General features: G+C 43.9%; 1 protein-coding gene across 3 annotated transcripts in view; it reads right to left on the bottom strand.

Moving 5' to 3' along the window:
* Positions 1-23,536, bottom strand: part of trpm7 (transient receptor potential cation channel, subfamily M, member 7) — a 103,516-nt gene that overhangs the window by 29,533 nt on the left and 50,447 nt on the right. For 2 of the 3 annotated variants that reach the window (XM_070555205.1, XM_070555207.1), the window contains 25 exons: positions 19,306-19,378; positions 18,487-18,587; positions 17,972-18,106; positions 17,198-17,251; positions 16,973-17,113; positions 16,770-16,904; positions 16,423-16,700; positions 16,115-16,343; positions 15,711-15,866; positions 15,485-15,628; positions 14,929-15,057; positions 14,602-14,853; positions 13,587-13,761; positions 9,611-9,737; positions 9,327-9,505; positions 9,113-9,245; positions 6,627-7,825; positions 6,216-6,295; positions 5,803-5,887; positions 5,669-5,727; positions 5,531-5,568; positions 5,420-5,448; positions 5,136-5,189; positions 289-333; positions 147-212 (listed from right to left, as the gene is read on the bottom strand). In XM_070555205.1, coding sequence (XP_070411306.1) covers positions 147-212; positions 289-333; positions 5,136-5,189; positions 5,420-5,448; positions 5,531-5,568; positions 5,669-5,727; positions 5,803-5,887; positions 6,216-6,295; positions 6,627-7,825; positions 9,113-9,245; positions 9,327-9,505; positions 9,611-9,737; positions 13,587-13,761; positions 14,602-14,853; positions 14,929-15,057; positions 15,485-15,628; positions 15,711-15,866; positions 16,115-16,343; positions 16,423-16,700; positions 16,770-16,904; positions 16,973-17,113; positions 17,198-17,251; positions 17,972-18,106; positions 18,487-18,587; positions 19,306-19,378 — 4,096 coding nt within the window. The remainder of the gene's footprint in view (positions 1-146; positions 213-288; positions 334-5,135; positions 5,190-5,419; positions 5,449-5,530; positions 5,569-5,668; positions 5,728-5,802; positions 5,888-6,215; positions 6,296-6,626; positions 7,826-9,112; positions 9,246-9,326; positions 9,506-9,610; positions 9,738-13,586; positions 13,762-14,601; positions 14,854-14,928; positions 15,058-15,484; positions 15,629-15,710; positions 15,867-16,114; positions 16,344-16,422; positions 16,701-16,769; positions 16,905-16,972; positions 17,114-17,197; positions 17,252-17,971; positions 18,107-18,486; positions 18,588-19,305; positions 19,379-23,536) is intronic. The other variant, XM_070555206.1, reaches the window with a different exon arrangement.

The raw sequence follows: 23,536 nt of genomic DNA, 5'->3' as shown, positions 1-23,536 counted from the left end.
TGCTGTTTTTAAATGCGCTATATAAATAAAATTGGATTAGATTGGAAATCTCTCATCTGCTTAGATCCTTCCTTGTTCTCAAACTGCCTGCTGTGGTATTTAAAGCTGTCGGACCAGAATGCTCATGCAGACAAAGTGATTTTTACCTCTAGGTGGGACTGGAGTGAAGGGGATGCTCTGAGAGAGCCTCATCAGGTTGTTGCGCTCAACAGCTACAACAACAACAAAAAAACAGTCAAACTACTGACGCAAAACTCTTAAAATGACTCTAAAAACAGATTTTTTTACCTGAGTACTGATAGCTTTCCACAGGCTTGAACGGTGAGCCGATGGCTAGACAAAAAAAAATAGATTCATTAAAGTTATTGAAAACAAACAGTGTTTCCTGTAGTTGTCGCGTTATGAGGATGGTTAGGACCCAAGATGCAGATACCCCAGATGACACGAGGCAGGAACGTTTAAAAGTAAAATCCTTTTTATTAAGGAGGATGAACAAAAAATCCAAAACGGCAGGAAGCCAAAAAACCAAAATCCTGAATCTCAGGAGACCCAAAAGCCCACTTAAAGCACAACAACTGAGACGAGATACTAAAGCTCACATAGAGCACAAAACAACGCTGACGCAAACAATGGACCGACAAGACACTGAGACAAGACAGGGCTTATATACACTGGGGCATAACGGGAGGCAGATGAACTGCAGGTGTGTGGGGATAGGACCAGGTGAAAGCAATACTTAATCAGGGAGGGAACTCACATGACCTAAGAGTAAAACCTAAAAACAAGAAAAGCAACCACGTAACTAATCTTCTAAAGGGAAGGAAAACTACAAAGACCAGTGGGACAAAACATACTAAAGAGACTAATAAAATGAAAAGCTGAAACTATAAACAATGCAGAGGGGTGACTGGGGAAGACTAAAGGAACACAGGACCTGAGAGATATATCTGGATGGCTGAAGACCAGGGGACACATGAGGAACACAAAGAGACACATAACTGAGACGCAGACAAAAGACACATGAGGGTGCTTATGGGACACAAAATGGGAACCTGGAGAGGGATGGAGAACATGAGGAGACACGAGGGAAGTAGAATCAAGGAGAAATAACCTTGCTTCTAACCCTCAAAAAGGTGGACTTGTCCCATAAATCACCACTAGATAGCACTGTTTGATGGCATAATCTATATATATGCCGTAAATCCTCTAATACAGGCCCGGGCCTGTATTTGACTCAAGGTCATCAAGCTCCAGGCCTTTATTGGAAGGAGGACCAGAATTAGAGGCAGGCCTCAATTTCTATTTGAGCAAAATGAACTAATGGTTCGCTGGAGATTTGACAGTTAAAATTGCACCCATATTTTCAAAGTTAAACACATTTCTTTTAACAACGGTAGTTTCTGCTTCAGCCCTCTCCCCCCTCCCCCTGCGCAGCGGCCACAAACTCACTGATGCGCCTGCAGCCTCTCGGAGTTCCTGCTGCTCTAAACATTAAAATAATTATTTCATTTTCTGTTCCTCACTTCTGATTACCTTCAATGGTGTCTATTTGCTGCAACCACCAGGTACAAAAACTAACTTGTTTTATCTGACTATTTTTCTGTCCTGTCTGTTTATTATCTTCCTGCATCTCCTCTCAATCCTAAAGAGAAACTGCTACCTGGGTTCATATATATTCACCTTATGAGTTACCTTTGAACTGCAGTTCTAAAAGATCTACCGACCACAAAAACAGCGGAGTGCTCGCTGCTTAGCGGCCGCATCAGTGATCGGTGCGTCACCGGAGGACAAGGTGATGCGCCCCGCTCAGCGAAACGCATCAGGCGCAAATAAAAGACAGAAAACATAAAAGGAAATGAGCCAACATGAACGATATATTATATATATGTCATGACTCCCGTCCTTCACCCTCCTCCACTTCCTCATTATACCTTCATTCATTTCACCTTGTCCTCTCACCAAGCTCCAGCCAAGCCCTGTTTTCCCCAGCAACCTCTGTCAGCTTCAATCAGCTCCATTCATTCCACCTGCTCCTGTAATCAGCCTCATCCCATTCACCTGCTTCCCCTGCTATAAAAGAACCAGCCATCCAGTCAACAGATGCCAGATTATTACAGCCTTAACAGTAGTTCTCCAGCCATCCACCCTGCCTGATCTTTGCCTCTGGACCTTGTTTTTTGCCTGACCCCTGCCTTGCTCTCTGCCTGCCACTTTGACCTTAGCCTGCCTCTGAACCTGCCTCAGCCTTGCCCTCCAGGTACCTCTGCATTAAATAAAGACTTTTTAATATATTTTTACTGTGTTGGCGTCTTCACGGGTCTTCTGAACTCGGTTCATGACAATATATATATATATATATATATAAATGCCGTAAATCCTCTAATATTAGCCTGTATTCAATTAACTGCCGGTTATCATATTTTGGCCAGTGTCTGAGTCGGCGGAGGTGAATAATGGCCGGATTTTTATTGTGGCCGGGTGGAATGTGGTAACAAGCAAGTACCACAGGGGGGGGCGGTTGTGTCATCCATCTCACTTTTGATTTGCCAGTGATAGACCGCGAGGGTAACTTTAACCGTGCGGAGACGAAGAGGAGGCGAAAATTTGATATCAAGTTCAAAGAGAACGTGCTGATTATGCTGCAGAACACTGGGGAGCAGTAGGGGTTGTATGAACAAGTCACTAGTCGACTTCACCGTTCTATAGTGACTTGTTATGCCTGTCATCGACTAGTCGGTGTTACGTGATAATGACCGGCAAGATGCAGTCCTCGGAAAAGGCAGCAGCCTGCTGTCAGCAGGTGACAAGCTCCTGCGTGTCAGGAGGCAACGCGTTGTGCCAGAGCGTCGGTACTGACACCGCCGTAAAACGGACATTTAACCAAATTGTGACCTTTTCCCTCTTGCAATTTAACCTTCCCCTCACCCCCATCCTAACCTTAACCAGCTTGCGCATGCAAAGCTCTGATCGTTGACGCGCTCCAGACATCTGCGTCCTGAGCACGGCCACAGTAACATTATCAAATCAGGTGTCGCCACCTCAAACACTAATTTAACACGCCATCGTTCATGTCGGCTCATTTCCTTTTAGGTTTTCTGTCTTTTAATGTTTTATTTGTGCCTGATGCGTTTCGCTGCTGTGGATCAGGGCGCATCACCTGTTTTGTCCTCGGTGACGCACCTAACTGATGTGACTGGCAAGCACTCCACTGCTTTTGCGGTCGGTAGATCTTTTAGAACTGCAGTTCAAAGGTAACTCATGAGGTGAATATATATGAACCCAGGTAGCAGTTTCTCTTTAGGACTGAGAGGAGATGCAGGAAGATAATAAACAGGCAGGACAGAAAAATAGTCAAATAAAAACAAGTTAGTTTTTGTACCTGCTGGTTGCAACAAACAGACACCATTGAAGGTAATCAGAAGTGAGGAACAGAAAATGAAATAATTATTTTAATGTTTAGAGCAGCAGGAACTCTGAGAGGCTGCAGGCGCATCAGTGAGTTTGCGGCCGCTGCGCAGGGGGAGGGGGGAGAGGGCTGAAGCAGAAACTACCGTTGTTAAAAGAAATGTGTTTAACTTTGAAAATGTGGGCGCAATTTTAACTGTCAAAAACACCAGCGAAACATTAGTTCATTTTGCTCAAATAGAAATAGAGGCCTGCCTCTAATTTTGGTTCTCCTTCCAATAAAGGCCTGGAGCTTGATGGGCTTAAGTCAAATACAGGCCCGGGCCTGTATTAGAGGATTTCCGGTAGATAGATATTAGGGATGCCCCGATCAGGTTTTTTTGCCCTCGAGTCCGTGTCAGAGTCATTTGATTTTGAGAATCTGCCGATACAGAGTCCCGATCCGATACTTTTGATACATAAAAAAAATAAAAAAAAGGAAGAACCAGTTCCAGAATGTTCCTTGTTTTTTATTTAATTACCTTTTTATTTTAATTTTTAACAACAGATCACTTCTGTGAGGTAGCTTGAACAATCAAGTAATAAAAAACAAATTCTTCACTTTTGGACTTTATTGCAAATATAAAAAGTCTAATATAAAAACAGATAGCACTTCAACTTAAAATACCTGGCAAGGGTCTATTTTGCCCCGGCCCCCGAAGGCTTAGATACGCCCCTGGGCATGGGACGGAGTTTTGAAGACGATATGAATTGTATCAACTATATGAATACTACATGCTGATAGGTTATTGCTTTATACAGGTAGAAACGTGTAGTGGGATAAATCTACCTACATTTCATTGTTTAAGAACTTTGTTTATGTTTCTTGGTTTTTATTTTACTATCTTCCTGTCCTGTCTGTCTCTGACCTTCCTGCATCTCCCAGTTCTCCAGAAAAACTCCTACCTGCTTCCTTCTTTTTCACCTCACAAGTAACTTTTTAACTAGCAGATCAAATTGATCTATTGACCGCAAAAAAAGCGGAGTGTGCGCTGCCCGGCTGTGCGTCCATACTTCAAATACAGACAGAACTTACCAGAGAGAAAATGAACGGACAGGAATGACTGTGTTAATTATATATTTTTGGTGACGCCACTTATAAACTTAGAAAATGTTACTGTGGCCGTGTGCAGAATGCAGCTGGAGTTCATGAATAATCAGCGGCCTGCCTGCTGCTCTGCTCTAAAGAATCCCCGCTACGCTGAGTCCATATAAATAATATAACATAGGTAGAAACTGGATCTTTTTTGTGCTCCTTCTGGGTGTGTAAGTTAAAGGCATCAGGGGAGCCCGACAACCTTTAAGGAGAACCAAGTTGCTCTCCTGTAATTTGAAACCAGTATCCGAGTCCAGATTGGGAAGTAAAGCCCGAGTCCGGATCAGTCTGAAACCACGTGATCGGGGCCGATTTCCGATCATGTGATCGGATGAGGACATCCCATATATGTATATATATATATATATATATATATATATATATATATATATATATATATCCACATATATATATATATATATATATATATATATATATATATATATATATGTGTGTGTGTGTGTGTATATATATATATATATATATATACACACACACACACACATATATATATATACACACACACACACACACACACATATGTATCTCCACTAATTAAACCAGTGTTACGGTGCAGGTGGTTGCAGACACTCACAGTCCTTCCTGGCTCCCAGGTGAAGGTGTCTCGTCGTGTATAGAGAAGCTGCAGCTGCAACCAAAGAAGAAAGCTTTTAATAAAATGTAACTTAGCAGACAGTTATTTCTACTACAGATTAATCATTTATCTAAAATTAACCAATTCCATTTACTAAACAGCTCTGTGATTGTTTAATTTGTTCTGCTGAAGCTGCAGTTCCAAATGCTGTGAATGGCAAGTGAAAATAATGATGCTTCAGTAAAACTGTGATGTGTGTGGAAAAGATGATGCTGAGATCTCACCATGAAGCGTTTCTTCCTCGGAGGGTCTCCTGACAGACAGACAGGGGAGACAGGTAAGAGACAAAAGACACCAGGTAGGATTGTAAACATCTACAGCAGAGTGACGCTTACAGGGAGCTGGCTTGTGCCGACTTGACCTGAATTCTTTCCTGGGACAGAAACAAAAATGTTAGTAGTGCATTTCTCTCTCTCCACTGAGCTAAAAAGAAACCTACAAACTTAAAGGACACTTTTTCACAAAGTTCTTACAAGGACTGCAGCTCTGGGGATGTCCTCGGCTGAAACTCTGCTTCTGTCCTTGGTCAGAGCTAGAGACAATCATGAAACATGAGACACACCAAGACAGGATCTCAGAAGTTCTTAGTTTAGTTCTATGAACTCACTAGTCTCAGGAGGGGGACAAGTTGCGGTCCTGTGGAACTCTGGGAAGCCAGCGTACGAGTTGACGGTTCGGATGAGACCTTCAGTCTGTGGACACAAAACAGCAGATGGAGACAAAAATTTCAAAGTGTGGCCTGGGGGCCGGTTGTGGCCATTGGGGTGTTTGAAAGTGCATTGACTGGAACTGCGTGGGATATTTTTACTAACGTGAGAGTGAACTAATAAAAGTTTTGTGATAATTAGACCCTACAACCTCCTCTGACTTCTTCTACAAGCTTCTGGAAATCCTTAAAACACAGAGACATCCAGGTGAAGCTGGTTTAACCAGCACCTTCAACGGAGGATTTTAGCTCCATGGCTGTATCAGAAAACCTGTGTAGACGTTTATCTGAATGGTAGTCATGGCAACACACACCTGTGATCTGCTCGGGCTCTGCTGTCTGCTGGACGTCTCTTTGGATGGTGGTGACTGAAGGTGCAGAGTGTCTTTATGCCCTGAGTCCAGATATAAAAAAGTCACACTTAGAAAAACAAAAATAAAGATTTTTGCTGCTTTCAGAGAATAAGAACCACTAAATGTTCTAAAAACGGCACCAAGTGAACAAATCACATCTGATTCCTCTGAACCTCCACCTGACAAACATTTACCATTAAAGAGAAGAATTACTCAGGAATCAGGCACCAACTCCTGCTGCTCAGGAGGAGGAAACGCGAGCCAGAGAAAGCAGAGGGAGAAAGCAGACACCAGATAAACCTTGTGAGGATTCTTGATCTGGAGGTGGAGGTAGAGATGGAGAGGCCCCAGCACCAAGCAGAAAACTCAAACCTCTCATCTTTGGGTCTGGCGCCACCGTCCTCTCATCACACTGGTCTTCAGACCCAGTTAGACAGTCCCACTGGGAGGTTGTTGGTCCCGACTCATCTTGTCCCTTTCTGTGGGGTTTCCTGATCACCACAGCAGGGTCACGGGACCCTGGAAGGCTGTTACCCAGTGTTGATGACCCCTCTGGATCTGATAGAACTTCCCTACCTTTAGTAGAGCCACATTGACCCTCTTCATGGCTGAATGCTTCATTTACGTAGCCCCGCTTCAACCAACCATCCCCCTCCCCCCCTTGTGACCTCTCAGGCTTCACACAGCAAGCCGACATGCAGCTGGAGTTCTCAGAGACAACCACCACCGTAGGATACACACACACACCCTTCCCCTTGTTTATCCTGATAACTCTACAATCATCATACTCACCTACAAACGCCCCAAACTCTACAGGAACATGCTCGGAATGGGGGGACTGCTGGTAGACTCCAGCCAGGGCCAGTTCAGGGTGGCTGGAGCCACTGGGCTGGGAAGGGGTGCTGCTGATGTGGAACGGAGCACCAGAGGAGGGCACATTGGGCAGGCTGGATGGCGATTCAGAGAGATGTGGCTCTTGTGGACGGGTTTGTTTACTCTGGTAGAGTGGTGGGGCTCTGTTACGCAGTTCTGGTGGGGAAACTGGAACAGCACTTGGGACAAAGGCACTGGAGCCGGCACCGCCAGAGGAACCAGCCTCTGCAACAAGGTGTCCAAGCCCAAATAAGCTCCTCTTCTCTGGACTCATACTGGGGTCGAGCCCTAGATCTGTTCCGGGGCCTGGACCAAATCTCTTGCAACTTTCAATCCCTGCTCCGCCTTCGGCACCGACCCCGAAAAGAGAATCTGCCATGTTGGTGCCTGCTTGGGGAAACGAGGACCCAAAGTAGGCCCCCACGCTGCGTTTGCCTATCATGGATGTTTTAGAGTCTGTTGGCATGGGAACAATGCTAGGGACCACGTTCTTAGACAGACTCAGCTCCCTGGTTATCTGGGTGTGAACCTTGCTAGCTTCAGACGCCCTCTGAGCAGTCAATGTCTTCAGAGTGTCTACTGTCAGAGCCGAGAGGTCCTGCAGGTGACCGATCTGGGAGTCCAACGTGTGCAGGGAGCGCTTGATAAAGTTGACCTTGTTCCCAACCTCCTTCAGCTGCAAACACACGGTCTCCACCCTGAAAACAGAAAAGCCAAGAAAAATAATCGCATCAACGATCCAGTATGTTTGACTCTTACAGAGAAAGCCACACAAGGCGTTCAGGCCACTGGTTCTGGTCTATAGGGCCTTACATGGACAAGCACCATCATACATTGGTGATCTTCTTAGTCCCTACACCCCCAGCAGGTCCCTGAGGTCCAGTGATCAAAGCCTACTGGTTGTGCAGCACCAGGCTAAAGGTCAAAGGTGACAGATCATCTGCTGCTGTGGCCCCCAGACTCTGGACCTCTCTCCCCCTGAGCCTGAGATCAGTAGACTCAGTGGTCTCCTTTAAACTCACCTGTTCAGGCTTTGGTGTGACTTCACCACCCTCTCCTTGTTCTGCTCTCCCTACCTATTCTCCCTTCCCCAGGATCCACTGATTTCCCTCTTTCCTATTCACTCGCTCTCTCTTCCTTTGCATTTTTAATCACAATTGTTTATTGTTTACTTATTTAAAACATGTTTTTGATCATTTTTTGATATATTTTTTATATTTTTAAATTTTTTGTTTTTGTGAAGCGCCTCGTGATTTTTAATCTTGAGAGGCGCTATAGAAATGATCTTTCTTTCTTTTCATTGGGCCAATAAGTAACAAGATTCCTATCTAAGGAACCCAGCAGGTTGCATCGAGTCACTGACTAGAGTCAGAGTCTTTACAGCAATCCTCATACTAAGCAAGCATGCAGCGACAGTGGATCCTGAATCGGTATGAGCCAAAATGAAACCTAAACACATGACACAGACTCTGTTGTGGTGAAGGTTCCCTCCAGTCTATAATCATGTATCCTGACCAGCCAGCTGGGAACTCTTCTACTCAAATAACCCCACCCCCTGAGAATTCTAACTCAGCCAATCAGAGCTGAGGTGTGTACGTCACACACCATAATGCTCAGTTTCTCAAACAATGAAGATGGCGTCCTAAGCGGAGTTCCCTGCGGCTCTTGACACATCTTTAAAACCACAACAAGAAGCGAAAAGCTTTTCCTTTAAAGGAAGATGTCTGCACCGTCGTCAGATGCCATTTTTGACTACAGCTAAAAAACTACAGCGTTGCGCGGTGCAGTTGGCATTTCCTTCATTTTTTTTGAGCTGGTTATTTTTTAGCTAGCTTGTCCCACCTCTCATGTGCCTCTCTGTCTGAGTTACCAGACTAGTTCTCTGTGTAGAACAGAGAACTAGTCTGGCAGGCCAGGCTAGGAATCAAGCCCTTGTACGATGTTGTTTTTTTTATGTAGTCTCCAAGTGCCAAAGTGAGTCCAACCTTTCTGAGGTCAGGCGAATGCGCTCCTCGCTCCCCGAGTGAAGCTGATCATCTTTTTCATGAAAGTACGTCTCCACACACTGCTCCTCAAAATCATGAAGCTTCTTCTGGTCTTCCTCAGACAGAAACAGCTCTGAAAGAAACGAGGCTCATTACTGGCGCTTGTGACGCTGAAGTCAAACAGCTTAACAGCAAAAATGAGTGTTAGGATTACTTGGTCCATAGGTACTTTCCTTCTTCCTCTTGCTGCACATGCAGAACAGCGAGTAGACATGGAACAGGAAGATGAAGGGGGGCGGGAGGACAGGCTTCTCATGATAGGCCATAATGAAGTGGTAGCGCTGGTATTTCCACACCAGATTAGAGATGGACTTTACTTGCATATAAACATTACTGAAAATCAGAGCATTTGAAAATGGCCTCAGGAAGATGGTTGTCAAAAGCACACCAGAGAAATCTAACTAAGAACATGAGTGGCGAGTAACGGGGTATACTCACTTAAAAAAGGCAATCAGAAGGTTGACCATCAGTATGTACTGCACAAAGAGGTAGACAGCTTGTAGAAAAGGAGTGAGCCATACTCCAGACCCACACAGTTCCTTTACTTCACTGTTATTGGCACAAACTGTGAAGGGAACAAGTCTGTGTGAACCATCCATAATCATAACCCATCAGATCAGCCATTCCTCTTTTACACACACCATTTTTTCTGCACAGTTGATGAACATGAACATATTACATCAAATGGTCCAGGACATGCCGTCTAGGACTTTGGTGTTGATATTACCGTTTTACACATTTTTCCATCTATTCCTATGGGAGCCTTAGGCTCCTCCCCATCCGGTTGGCTCACGGGTCCCTTAACAGAGCTATAAAAGCTATTTTCAAATCCGCTTTGCCTGACACATAAGCTGTGCTATGATTTAAATGCAGATAAATTATGTGAGTTTCGACTATGTCAGTCACGTACTTTAAAGTGACAGTGTGTATTGTCCCTGGCGATAGGGGGCAGTACACACCTAAATCACTGCAAGCAAGCATTATTTTTGTGTTCGAGTAAGACCTTACCAACGGATGGCCATTAGAGTCAAAAATCCCTGGGAGTGCAACCCCCAACAAAAAAAAAGAACATCAGACTCCCTTGTAGCTGTGGCAACAAGTGAAGAGGTAAATGTGTAAAACAAAGTTTATTGTTGGTGAAAGTTTTGTAACTATTTGCTACAAATCAGTAAATGTGTTTTGTCCTCACGGGCTTCCATAGAAGGGAACATAGCATCCAATATGGTGTCACCCAGAGACTTAGACCTGCTCCATGTATTTTAGACCAGAATTTTATGTTTACATGTGAAACTGCCAAATATTTTCACCAACTGGGTATCTTTTACTTCATTTACAACATTTCAGTGGGTATTTTCATAGATCAATGTTAAAAACTACACATCGTCACTAAGATATATTAGCTTGTAAAACTTTGTCACTAAAATGCAGTGATGGGAACAATGCAGTTTTAAATAGCAGCATTACTAAAAAAAGTAGTTTTTTCAGTAACGAGTAATCTAATTACTTACCGTCTTCTTTTACCATAACTCCATTTTTGATAAGAAAATGAGTGTGTTACTAATTCAGCAGCGCGGTGTGTGAAGCAGTCATCAGTTGATCGGGAGCTAAAGAGGCGGATGTTTTCATCCAAGAGCATCACAGCCGTGAAGAACGAGGAAGACGTGATGAATAGTTACAGCTGCAGACCCGCAGAGTCGCTGCTGCAGGCGTGAATCTGCAGCCGTGCCCTTCTTAGCGTGACAGCGGGACGTCCTGAAGGTCCGCTCACCAGTTCACCGCTCAGACGTCCTGATCTTCTACCTTCCTAGCTCATCCAGCTGTAACCTGTTTCTGATCATGTCTTTAGTCCCGCTGTAACACTGATGCATCAGTCTCAGACGTCATGGAGCTCAGGTGTTATTAGAACTACCTGTGTGTGTTTACCACCCAGCTTCAGCTCTTCTGTGGTTGGGTCTGACCCACGTTAGTAAATGTAAGTCCTCCATCAGGCTTGTGCCTCTTCTAGTGTCATTTTAAAGGGTTTTATTTATTTAACCTGTACTAAATAAGCAGCAACAGAAATGTTACTAAACACAATTATGTCAAGCTGAAAACATTAGAAAACTGTACAAAACTATATTTATTTCAGTCATTTAACTACACTGAGAGACCATCTAAAGCAGTGATCCTTAAATGGCTCCCCAGGGGGCTCTCTTTGTGGCCCCCAAACCCCGCACGCAACCCCCACCCCCACCCTCGACGGCCGACCGGGAGGTGTAGGATAGATAGAGCTGAGGAAAATAATCAAATAATCAATGCATGAGAAGCGGGCATAAACGATTCTGCGTCATAGAAGAGTAATAAATTATACTGGAATGGGGTTTTGTTATTTTAACTGCGGCACCAGCGTAGCACCCACATCTGTCAGAGTGGGTGTTCACATTTACTGGGTAGGAAACTTTGGTCCGCCTTTATGTGGTACTGCAGGGCTGAGTGCTGGAGTTGTAACAGGTTGAGCGGGTTGTCCAGTAATCGGAAGGTTGCAGGTTCGATACCGGCTCCGGACAGAGAATTTTGCTGTTGTGTCCTTGGGCAAGACACTTAACCCACCTTGCCTGCTGGTGGTGGTCGGAGGGACCGGTGGCACCTGTGCTCGGCAGCCTCGCCTCTGTCAGTGGGCCCCAGGGCAGCTGTGGCTACATCGTAGCTCATCACCATCAGTGTGTGAATGTGTGTGTGAATGGATGAACGATACACTGTAGTGTAAAGCACTTTGGAGCCCTTACTCTGAGAGGCGTTATACAAGTGCGCGTCATTCATTTAAGCTGAGACCGAACCCGAACTGAATCAGCCCGATCGTTTCGGTTGGATTTAGGTTAGGGTTAGAACGCCGTTAGTAACGCAGTTATACTTAAACGTCGTTACTCCCAACACTGCCTGCTACTGGAGAGGCTGAGAGACTGGGTAGGCCTATCAGGATCTGCTCTGGAGTGGTTCTCCTCTGATCTCTCTGAGCGCTCCTTTTCTGTGGCCGTCTCCAAGTTTAGGTCCTCCACCACCTCTTTTACCCATGGTGTCCCACAAGGTTCTGTGCTGGGGCCTCTGCTCTTCCTCCTCTATCTGCTCCCTCTTCAGCACATCCTGAGCTCCTTCAAAGGAATCTCCTACCATCCTTATGCAGATGACATCCAGCTGTACATCTCCTTTAAGCCCCATGAGATGTCTAAGCTGCAGCTGTTACACACCTGCTTAGACTCTATCAAAACCTGGAAGGTGGGAGCTTTCTTCAGCTGAATGAAGATAAGACTGAGATCCTCATCTGTGCCCCAGACAAGCTGGTTCCCAAAGTCAGAGACTCTCTTGGTCAGCTTGCTTCCCACACCAAACCTTCTGTCAGGAATCTTGGCGTGACCTTTGACCCAGCTCTCACCCTGGATTCTCATGTCAGTTCTCTTGTTGGCTCTTCCTTCTTCCATCTCAGGAACGTTGCTAAGCTGAGTCCCATTCTGTCCCGCTCTGAACTTGAGACAGTTCTCCACACCTTCATCTCCTCACGCTTAGACTACTGTAACTCTCTTTTCACGTGTCTGAGCAGAACCTCCCTGAACCGTCTACAGGTGGTTCAGAACGCCTGTGCTCGGCTTCTGACCAAGTCCTCCAAACACACCCACATCACCCCGCTTCTCCTCCAGCTTCACTGGCTGCCAGTCAACTTCAGGGTTCATTTCAAGATCCTGGTTCTGGTCTATAGGGCCTTACATGGACAAGCACCATCTTACATTGGCGATCTTCTTAGTCCCTACACCCCCAGCAGGTCCCTGAGGTCCAGTGATCAAAGCCTACTGGTTGTGCAGCACCAGGCTAAAGGTCAAAGGTGACAGATCATCTGCTGCTGTGGCCCCCAGACTCTGGACCTCTCTCCCCCTGAGCCTGAGATCAGTGGACTCAGTGGTCTCCTTTAAAAAGCAGCTGAAGACTCACTTGTTCAAGCTGGCTTTTGTATGACCTTCTTCACCTCTCTCTCTTTATTCTGCTCTCCCCACCTATTCCACCTTCCTCAGGATCCACTGGTTTCCCTCTTTCCTGTTCACTCTCTCTCTTTCTTTACATTTTTAATCACAAATGTCTATTTTTTGCTCATTTTAAATATATTTTTAACCATTTTCTAAATTCTTTTTTATATTTTTACATTTTTTGTTTTTGTGAAGCGCCTCATGATTTTTATCTTGAGGTGCTATAGAAATTATATTTTCTTCTTTCTTCTACCTCTGAACACCAGAGTTTGCCAGATTGTCTGTGTTCCATAGTCAACCTTTAATATTACTGTTATTGTTGCATCTGCCAAATAAACATAAAGGTCCTGCAGAAAAGCAGCCACCATCGTCTCAGTGAGACACGTGTAAAAGAAGCTCTTGATTGTTTTTTGTAATCTTACCATCAATCTCGTAGGCATACACTTCGCCGTACATCATCCAGTATGGCTGAAAAACCACGTCTCTGGCCAGATTCCAGCTGGGCTCTTCGTTTGGGTACAGAATGGCTTTCCTCGGGACACCGTAACTCAGAAGGACAATAACCATTATCACCACAATATAAAACATGTTGGCCACCTGAAAGACATGTCAAAAAGAAAAACACGTTGTTTTGTGGTATCATTTAACCAGTAAATCACAAGAGTTTTGGGCAGAAATCATCATATCTGCTTAAGGAAGGAGTTTCACTTTTTTCTGTTGGCAAATTAAAAAAAAAATTCTGCTTTTTCAATTTAAGATTCAGAAATAATTAAAATTGTCAGGGAACAACAAATGTCTCTAAAGTTCAAACACTGGAACAACAGTTGGCCTACATTTTTTCTTTAATCTAATTTAAATAAAAATTGAGGAAAAACTGTGCTTTCTTGTTGCAATCAAACGTATCCGATTTCAGCCACAGCAATCTTTTTTACACGCATGTTAACTAGCAAAGCTTCAGTTAGCATGTGCTAGCTTAAAGATGAACAAGTAAAATTCACCCAGCAGCACACGTAAACTGTCTGTTTGCCTTTTCAGACCAATCAGTCGTTAGAAAATAACCGAAGGTAGTGAGAATGTGTTTAACTAACTAACATCGCCAGTTTAGAGCAAAGCTAATTTTGCCAACCCGAGCTAACCTAACACAAACTTCAGCTAGTAAAACAAAACCTTTTTATATCAGTACTTTGTTGAAAGATCTGCTGCTATGAAATGATTTGGGTAAAAATGTGTGAAAAGCACAAAACAAGATGAGGTGAAACTGATGGAGCTATTCAGGATAACAGAATCTTGTACAGTACTTGTTAACAGCTGGAGATAATTATTCTGTTTAATGTGAATGCTCAGAACAAAAACAAGAACATCAGTGTGCATTTATTATTACTAATGTCAGCAGAACACCTACAGTACATTACACTATGTGTCATGGCTCTGACTCACCATTTTACCGATCATCGTGACATACGGTCCAGCTTGCTGATTCACAGCCAGGAAGTCCAGCAGACGAACGTACCAGAAGATGATGTTGAGACAATAAACTGTCCTCCCTGGGACCAACGTCATCTCTCCAGCCAGCCTCAAGCCAAAACCGATGAAGAACGTCACAATGGCCAAAAAATCAGACACGTTGAAATAATCGCTGAACCACACCTTGATTTTCTGGCCTATTTTGCCTGCTTCAGACATGAACATCTAAGAGAAAAGAACACAGTCTGATGGTTGATTAAAGGCTGCTTTAAAAACTGTTCAGAATAACCCTTCACACACCTCTCGGATTTTCTCGATGGCAGAGGTGAAGATGTAGAGGATGACCACCCACTCTTGAGCAGATGGCCAAACAGGCATTTTCACCAGAACCACATAGGTGTACAACATCAGGTAGCCCAGGTAGAAAAGCTGAAAGCAAACAAATAATTAAAAGAAACGACAGAAATGTTTTTTCAACACCAAGACATTAGAAAAAAGTGGATCTGTGAAATTCACTGAGGGGAAAATAAATCCCTGCAGTTTTCCAAAGCTGCTGAACCTCAACATGGAAAACCAGCAGCCTGAATCCCACGGGTGATGTGCTGAAAGCGGGTGGAGCAGATGTAGATAAGCTCAGAGAGCAGAGATGTTATCAGCTGCTCTCTGAGCTGAACTACCTATTTGTGCTAATAAACCCAGCAGCAGGTCCTGAGAACCAGCCTCAGGCTCTCTTAAAGCCATCCAGAAAACCCTTAAAGAAATGTGTAGCTAGACAAAGCCTCCCATGTGTTTACAGTCACTTTCTACACAGAAACGTGTGCTGTTGCTGAGATGCTTCAACATGAAACCAACATACCGTGTTGGACCAAAACTTGACGATGGGAGCATGGTAGAAGGCGTAGATCTTCCTGGTCAGGGGCAGTTTCCGGGAGCGAACGTGCGTTTCCATGTCATCTTTCACCTCCATATGTTCATGAGCTCGGGTCTCCTTGAACACGTCCTGCAAAGACGCCACACAAAAGCATCGTTAAGCATCGAGTCATCGACCTGACACTGTTGCTGAGGCAGCCACAGAGACCAACCATCTGAATGTCTTCGGTTATGTTCTGGAAGTTGTGCTCGCTATCCTCCATGGTCATCTGGTGGTCATCTTGAGTCTGAGGGATGTGTGCCATCTCAGCCTTGGATTTGTACTCCAATAGCAGGATGGCGGGAGGCACCAGGATACTGAGGATCACCTGGAGGCACAGGGTCAGGGTTAGGGCTGCTGTTTGGGGGAGGGGGAGTTTTTCTGCTTTGGTTCTGCGATGACCACAATGCAAGTCAACACTTTCTGATTAGAACCAAATTCATAAACTGACCAACTCATTAAAAACATTTTTATAGAAACAGATGATTTTACTGCACCTTTAGTTTATGTTTAAGTTTAAAACGACCCCCGGCTTTCTGCTTGAGACCAAAAATAAAATGTAGACGGAGCATGAACCTTGTACCAGGAGTTCTTGCGCATGTTCAGGCGTCCCATCCACATGTCAGACAGCAGCAGCTGGGTGCAGGTGTGAGCAACAAACTGCCGCAGGTGAGAGGAGACAGCCAGCTTCAGACAGGTAGAGTTGCTCCAGTTCTTCAGCTCATAGGTGAGAAGCTTCATGGACATGGTTTCATCCTGCCTGAAGGACTGCTCTAACAGGTCCACCGCCAGCGTCCCAAACTCACTGACAGCAATGAGTGTTAGCGCAGAATAAACATTTATATCTATGCAGAAGAAGTCAAAGTTCATTAGATGACCCTTACTTGGAGTACTCTTTCAACTCCTCAGAGGTGTCATCCACCACGTCGCTCTTCTTGGCTTCATAGCTCATGGAGCGGCACAGCTTACAGGCCACCAGCGCCTTGGCCATGTTCTCCTCGCCGTGCTGCCAGAAGAACAGAGACATCTTCTGCCTTTTCATGAGAACCGCCCACACCAGCAGCTCATTGAAGGGGTAAGCGAAGCGCCGTGTCTCTGGGTCATCGATATCCACAATCTCCTCTTTGCTTCTTTTCTTGGTTTGCTCAGCGGGATTCTCCAGCTGGGGAGGGGACAGAGGGGTGATGGTGGGAAGCCCACTAAAGCTCTACACCCTGTCTGAGGAGCTTACCTTGGGTTTGTATGGCTGTGCGGTCTTAATGAAATGATTGTGCCTCGTCTTCTCCTTCTTATCAGCCTGCATGCTGAAAGTCTCGTGGCTCTTCCTCAGATGTGAGCCGGGACCGGCGGTGTGGCGTGCCGACCTCTACGCAGAACATGCAAACATTTAGCAGACTCAAGACATTCGTTAGTAAAATGAGTCCAAACACCTACCCTGGTGTTGCCATGGAGATTGTTGTAAATGATTCTGAAGCGCTTCCTTGTGTAGTTGCACCTGTAAGTCCCACCCATCAGGAACTCGATAACCAAGCCGATATCGATCAAAGTGATTTTATAGTTGGGGGGAAGATTACTCTGCAACAAAAGAAAAACACCCAAACAAGCACTTAGAAGATTATTGAAGTTTTTCCAAGTGATTGTGTAAAGATAACCACTTACCTGTTTCACATCTCTAACCAGGTGAAGGAGAGTTGGGTTGTTGGGAGGTTGTTTCTGGAAGAGAAGACCAGGCTAAACACACGTTTCTTCTCTTTACCGCTGCAGCTGGCTGCTAGCAGAGACTTACCACAGTTTCACACTGGAAGCATCGGCGGGGCGAAACGGCAACAAAACGGTTTACTCGCAAACGTCTAAGCAGTCCTTTTCACACCGGGAGAGTCTTGGCAGCGGCATGGCTTCCTCGCTGTGCTCGTCACTGGACTTGTGAGATTACACGATCCCTCAAGACTTCAGGTTACAGTTTGTTTATGCACTCCGCCATTAAGCCAAAAAGAAGGAAATCACGTTTGAAATCGCTGTTTGATGTCGTATATGATGTTGTTCGTCTCCACTGCCAGGATTAAAGCCATGAAAACACACGGCTGCACTTCTGGAACGATACTGTGAGTAAAGAAGCCGTTGGGTCACACGTAAGCTTCATATATATGAAATAGTATCGCTGCAGTACTTTTATTTTGAAAATGACTGGGGATTTTACACAGAAAATGTGTGTGATTTCCTGTCTAGCCCTATGTTAACTGCTGAAATTGTTGCTTCCCAGAAGCGGCTCATGGCAAAAATATAACCCGATCCTATCTTTAGCAGCGTGGCGCTTCTGGCACGCGTCTCTGCTGGTTTGAAACACTCCATAGACTCTAATGGATTCTATTTGAAGCCGTGAAGTTTCGCTGCCGTTCCGCGCCGCTGATGCTTTCAGTGTAAAACCGGGGTTACCGTGTTGTACAGCTCTTCCAGCCGACTGATGGTCAGAAAACGGTGCATGCTAACGCCGTTCTCTATCAGCAGCTTCACAAAGTCCACTCTGTCCATTACTAGAGCGTCCAGCATGGCCTGCTCCAAAGAGCTCACCTAAACACACACACACACACACACACACACACACACACACATAAATTAGGCAGATTTACCATTTATAATAAAAACATGATAAAGAAGACTTTAAATAAACAAATATCTATCCTGTCACCCAAAAAAGAGCCAGAAGTCCTACAGCTTTAAATAAACACCAGCAAATAGGAATGTTTGGGAAGACATCAGGCCACGACTCCCAGACCCTCAGGCCACAGAGGCCAAGAGGGGTGGGGCTAAAGGGTTTCATCTGATGCCAAGTAAACATCTCTGCAAGCGGTGGTGCATGCACGCACACGTGCACACGCACACACACACACACACACACACACACACACACACACACACACACACACACACACACACACACACGGGCATACCAGGAGCTGCTGTCCGTACACAAACACGTGATTCTTGGCAATGTCGACCCGGTCCCAGGCCAAAGTCAGAACCAGCTGATCAAAGGCAGTTCCATTTGTCCCTGGGAAACAAAAACAGTCCTGATACCTGCACGTCCACTCACCAGCAGGTAAACAAGTTAGCAGGATCAAGGGTTCAGTAAAGCTTTAGAGCAGTAACTCAGTTAGTTACAATCACTGTAACAGAGTAAATTCCTGTCCTGACAGAACTCTCTTTAATTCTAATGAAAATTTAAGTAAATATTTCTAAGGACTTTATTTAGCGCTTTTTAAACTAAATGTCTTCTGAGAACACATGGCTGCACCTTCAGCTGAACAACATGCATGAGCGGGCACCTCAGGAACAACCTGGGCAGGTGAAGCGGTTTCTCTTAACTATTGATCATTTAAATGCACACATTTCTGGCTTTGTCTGCATCAACTGGAACTGAGCTAGACAAGAAAAATGTCTTGGAAAAGCAAGTGATGACAAAACATCAGTAATTGTGGGAGGCGGTCTGACATGTTTTTAGAGCTAAATATTCTGTAAACAAAATTTAGACACGCTCAGAAATGTGAAACTAAGTTCATGTGATCTCAGAACAGGAGGGGGCTATCCATATCAAAAGAAAAGAAACCCCAACCACCAATCATTGTAAATATTTCATCTAAATGATGTCAACCCAGTCCCAGGCCAAAGTCAGGACCAGCAGATTGACAGCAGTTGCATTTGTGTTGAGTTTATTTAAAACAGAAAAGCTGAAGGACAAAAGTCAACTTAGAGCAGAGGTGGTTACAAACCTTGGAGTAAAGCTCTCAGGATGGCTACATCGATGTCCTGGTGATCCTCAGAGCTGATGTGAAACACTGTGATCTGTTTACAAAGAAACATGATCGCACTGTTAATCAGGTTCCCACAGATGTGTTCCAGATGTCTGACTGCTATAGAGCTGTACACCAAACTCCTCAAGGCTGTAGGCAGAAAGTTCATATGAAATGTATCTGTTGCACTAAAATATCCGTTATGAGTAGTATGCATTAAAAAATACAATAAATGTACTTTCGTGGGAGCCACGTTGGCTTTTAAGTCCCATTAGTCATCGCACACTGGTGAAATTCATCTCCGCATTTGACCCATCCTTGTGGGGAGCTGCAGCTGTGGCTATGCTCAGTTACTATGTGGTGGTTTAACCGCCAATCCAACCCTTTAAAAATGAGTGTCAAGGAGAGAGGTATCGGGTCCCATTTTTAAAGTCTTTGGTCATGACCCGACCGGGATTTGAACCCCGATCTCCCAGTCCCTGGGCGGACACTCCTCCACACCACTAGGTCTCTGAGAAGGGTTGATCTATCAATATGTCAGAATAATCCAAAGCTGCACAGCTCCCATTATTATTATTATCTATCCATCCTCCTTGAGGGGAATCTCAAAGTGTTCCTTGGACAACCGAAAGACAGTCCCACCAATGTGTCCTGGGTGTTTCTTTAGCTCTCTTCCCTGTTGGAAGTGTCCGGAAAACCTCACCTGGGAGGAGACTAAAAAGATGCCACATCAAATGGCTCCTCTAATTTCGGCTGCTTGTATCCGCAATCGTGTTCTTTCTGTCACTACCCAAAGCTCGTGACCATAGGTGAGGGTAGGAACGTAGATCAACAAGTACTTGGAGAGCTTTGGCTTCCAGCTAGGGCTGCCACGATTAGCCGACTAATTGTCAACAAACCTGGCGATTAGTCGGCTATCAAAATAGTCGTTTGTGGCAGCCCTAGGTCCAGCTCAGCTCTTTCTTCACCACAGCAGACTGGTACAACACCCGCATCACTGCAGACGCAGAACTAATCCGCCTATCGATCTCACGCTCCCACGTTCCCTCACTCATGACCAAGACCCTGAGATAATTAAACTCCTCCACCTGGGGTAGGACCTCAATCCTGACCCAGAGAGCTCATTCTCATCTCAGCTGCTTCACACTGGGCTGCAAACCCTTCCAGCAAATGCTGTAGATCACTATCTGATGAAGTCAACAGGACAATATCTGCAAAATGCAGAACACTGACCCGTTGGCCACCAAAACAGAACCCCTCGGCACCATGGCTGTGCCTAGAAATCGTGTCCACAAAAGTTATGAACAGAATCGGTGACAAAGGGCAGCCTTGGTGTAGTCAAACTCTCACAAAAAAAAGCCCGACTTACTGCCAGCAATGCAGCTCAAATTCTCACACCTGTCATACAGAGACCTAACAGCCCTTATCAAGGGGCCTGGTGCCGCCCCCCCCCCCCCAATTGCCAAACCAGGCAATCAAGCAGAATGTTAAAACTGATTCAATAAAAGATCTGTAGAAAAAAATCATCAGGGTCCAATCCATACCAACAAGATTCAACCCTCGTAAGAAATAGTCTTTACAAACCCTTCCAACAGATTGCCGGTATGTGCTGGTCAAAGCTGAGTTTGTTGTCAATTATCGTACCCAGGTACTTGTAATTATTTACTCTTTTGATGGTGGATCCCTGGATTATTAGAGGGCTAGCCGGGTCATGGGTAATCCTAAAATCTATCACCATGTCTTTTGTTTTTCTTCTGATCAGTATGAGATGATGCTCCTCACACCACTCAACAACATAGCCAATAACAGGGCCATGTTGAGTTTCTCATTTCATCAACAAACTGGCCATAACTGTATAATCAGCTAATTTAATAAGATGCCTGTTATCAAATTTGCTTATGCAGTCATTTGTGTAAAAAAAGTACAAGAATTTTTAGAGTGCACAGCCTTGTGGGGACCCTATAGATGACTAATGATCTGATAAAATCCCAATTATTTTATTTATTTTTACTTTTTATTTTATTTATTAAGAACCTCATTAGCTTCCACCATAGCGTGGAGCTATTCTTCCTGAGGTCTCTTTCAATTTCATTAGAAATATTTTACAAAACACCCCCCCCCCCCCACACACACACACACACACCCAACAACAACAAACTCCAGGAGCTCATTATAATCATACCAGCTCAATTGCAATAATAATATACCAGTAATTTACCACACACTTCAGCATTCATGAAAAATCTAAATAAGTGAAAGTGAAAATGGAGTTTACACAGAGCAATAAATAACTATCCCAGAATCAAAAATCACATCACATCACATCCATAATAAACAAAAATTATAGAAGCTGTCATATCAGTCACATTTACAATTCACTGTGCAAAATTTACTGTTGTGTAAACAAACAAAAAAAAAGCTTTAACTTCTTTTGAAAACATCTTCTGTTATTCTCTAATAACAAAAATCTTGGTATGGCATGACTGCTTGAAGCCAACATGTTAAAAATTCTAAAATCCACTTGACCAAGCTGGGATCCAATCCTAAAATGGTCAAGAGTTTCCGTGCCAAGATGTATAGGTGGACTGTGTTAAACGCTGATGAAAAGTCTATAAAAGCAAGCCTAGCGTGTGTTTTCTTTCCTTCCAGGTGTTTGAGTAGCAGGTTAAACAGAGTCACTGTAGCATCCTCATCCCCCTTGCACTCCTAATATGCAAACTACAGAGGGTCAGTCCCACCACGAACCCTTTCAGCTATCATGGATTTAATCTGTCTTTCAAAACATTTCATAACGACTGATGTTAGAGCAACCAACGGAAATCATTTAGTTCTTTCGTTGCTTTTTTCTTCGCCACTGGTACAATGATAGACCGCCGGTAAGATACATTTATAACATGTGCTGGTTGTGTATGGACTTTGCTGCTAGTTAAATAAGAAACTGTTGACCTGATTGTTTGCCTAGGCATGGCCCAAACAATTGAGATTCTGGGGGATTTGTTTGGTTTCACCATAACATTGTGGTTATTTGCCAAGTAGTGAGATAATTACTCTGTTTCTTTATTTATAGAATCAGAAAATGCTTGTGGCAAATTGTTTGTGGTGGGTTTCTTAATATTTCATATGGTGATACATCTGCTCCCAAAATGGTTTGTCCATTTTTGGGTTCTGTGATTAGATTTCAATAGTAGATGTATTATTGATATTACTGATTATTATATGGTGTTTGTTAATGCTGTATAAAGTTTATGCTAAAAATAATGATGTAAAACTATGCAAAACTAATTTAAGGGTATATGTTTGCTTGCTTGAAGGTTTTTCACCTGACCTGATCCGAGCTGACATGCTGAAAAATAAACATAAAAGCAAAAGTAAAGCATCGTTTCAGTCTCTGAGTGAAATCCAGTTCCTTAACTCTGGGTGGATGTTTATCCCTCTCAAGTGGGAAGGCACAAAAGAGTGCAGGACTTGACAGTGTTGGTCTGTATTGCCTAATAGCAGACTGGTGATTCTGCTCATTTCTTTTGCTATTTTGTATGTGGGTGTACCTATGCTGTCAACTCAGTGGAGTGTCCCGTTTATGTATCTTGGGTGTTCCATATAATCTTGGTAGAATGTTTGCCATCGGCATCCATAGTTGGTACATGTTTTCTGTAAATTTTCCTTTTTCCACTAACGGTTAAGATTTTTTTTTCATGTTCTTTTTTGTTTTTTCTGTAGGGTCTTTTTTTAATTGTGTAACGTCCAAAAGGGTCGATTTTCACCTATATATTGATCAACATAATCTTTCGTCCACAGCATAAATCCATTTTCTATTTGGCCTTCCAGAACCAGAAGATTCTGTTCAGCGCGTGTTGACAATCCATGAAGACAAAACATTCAAACAAACATTCTCTCCCAAGGTCCTACACTTTCTGCATGAATGCTAGACATCAACAATCTTCACCCTGAACAAGTGAAGATGCCATACCTTTACAACTCATAAGCTTACAATAATCATATGTGATGAATGAACAAGATGTTTAGATGAAATATTTGAATAATCTGTGCTTAGATCAATGAATTAGAAATGAATATTGTTCTTACAACGATCCATTTATATCACAAATCACTATGTGTTTGATTTAACAAGTTAATCATAATCATACACATTACAATAAGATACATATTAAGATTAAGAATTTTGTATCTGAAGGAAGGCGTGGCTTTCTGA

The sequence above is a fragment of the Nothobranchius furzeri genome, chromosome 9 (assembly GCF_043380555.1).
Source record: "Nothobranchius furzeri strain GRZ-AD chromosome 9, NfurGRZ-RIMD1, whole genome shotgun sequence".
Classification (NCBI taxonomy): Eukaryota; Metazoa; Chordata; class Actinopteri; order Cyprinodontiformes; family Nothobranchiidae; genus Nothobranchius; species Nothobranchius furzeri.
This window is presented reverse-complemented; position numbering and strand designations above follow the sequence as displayed.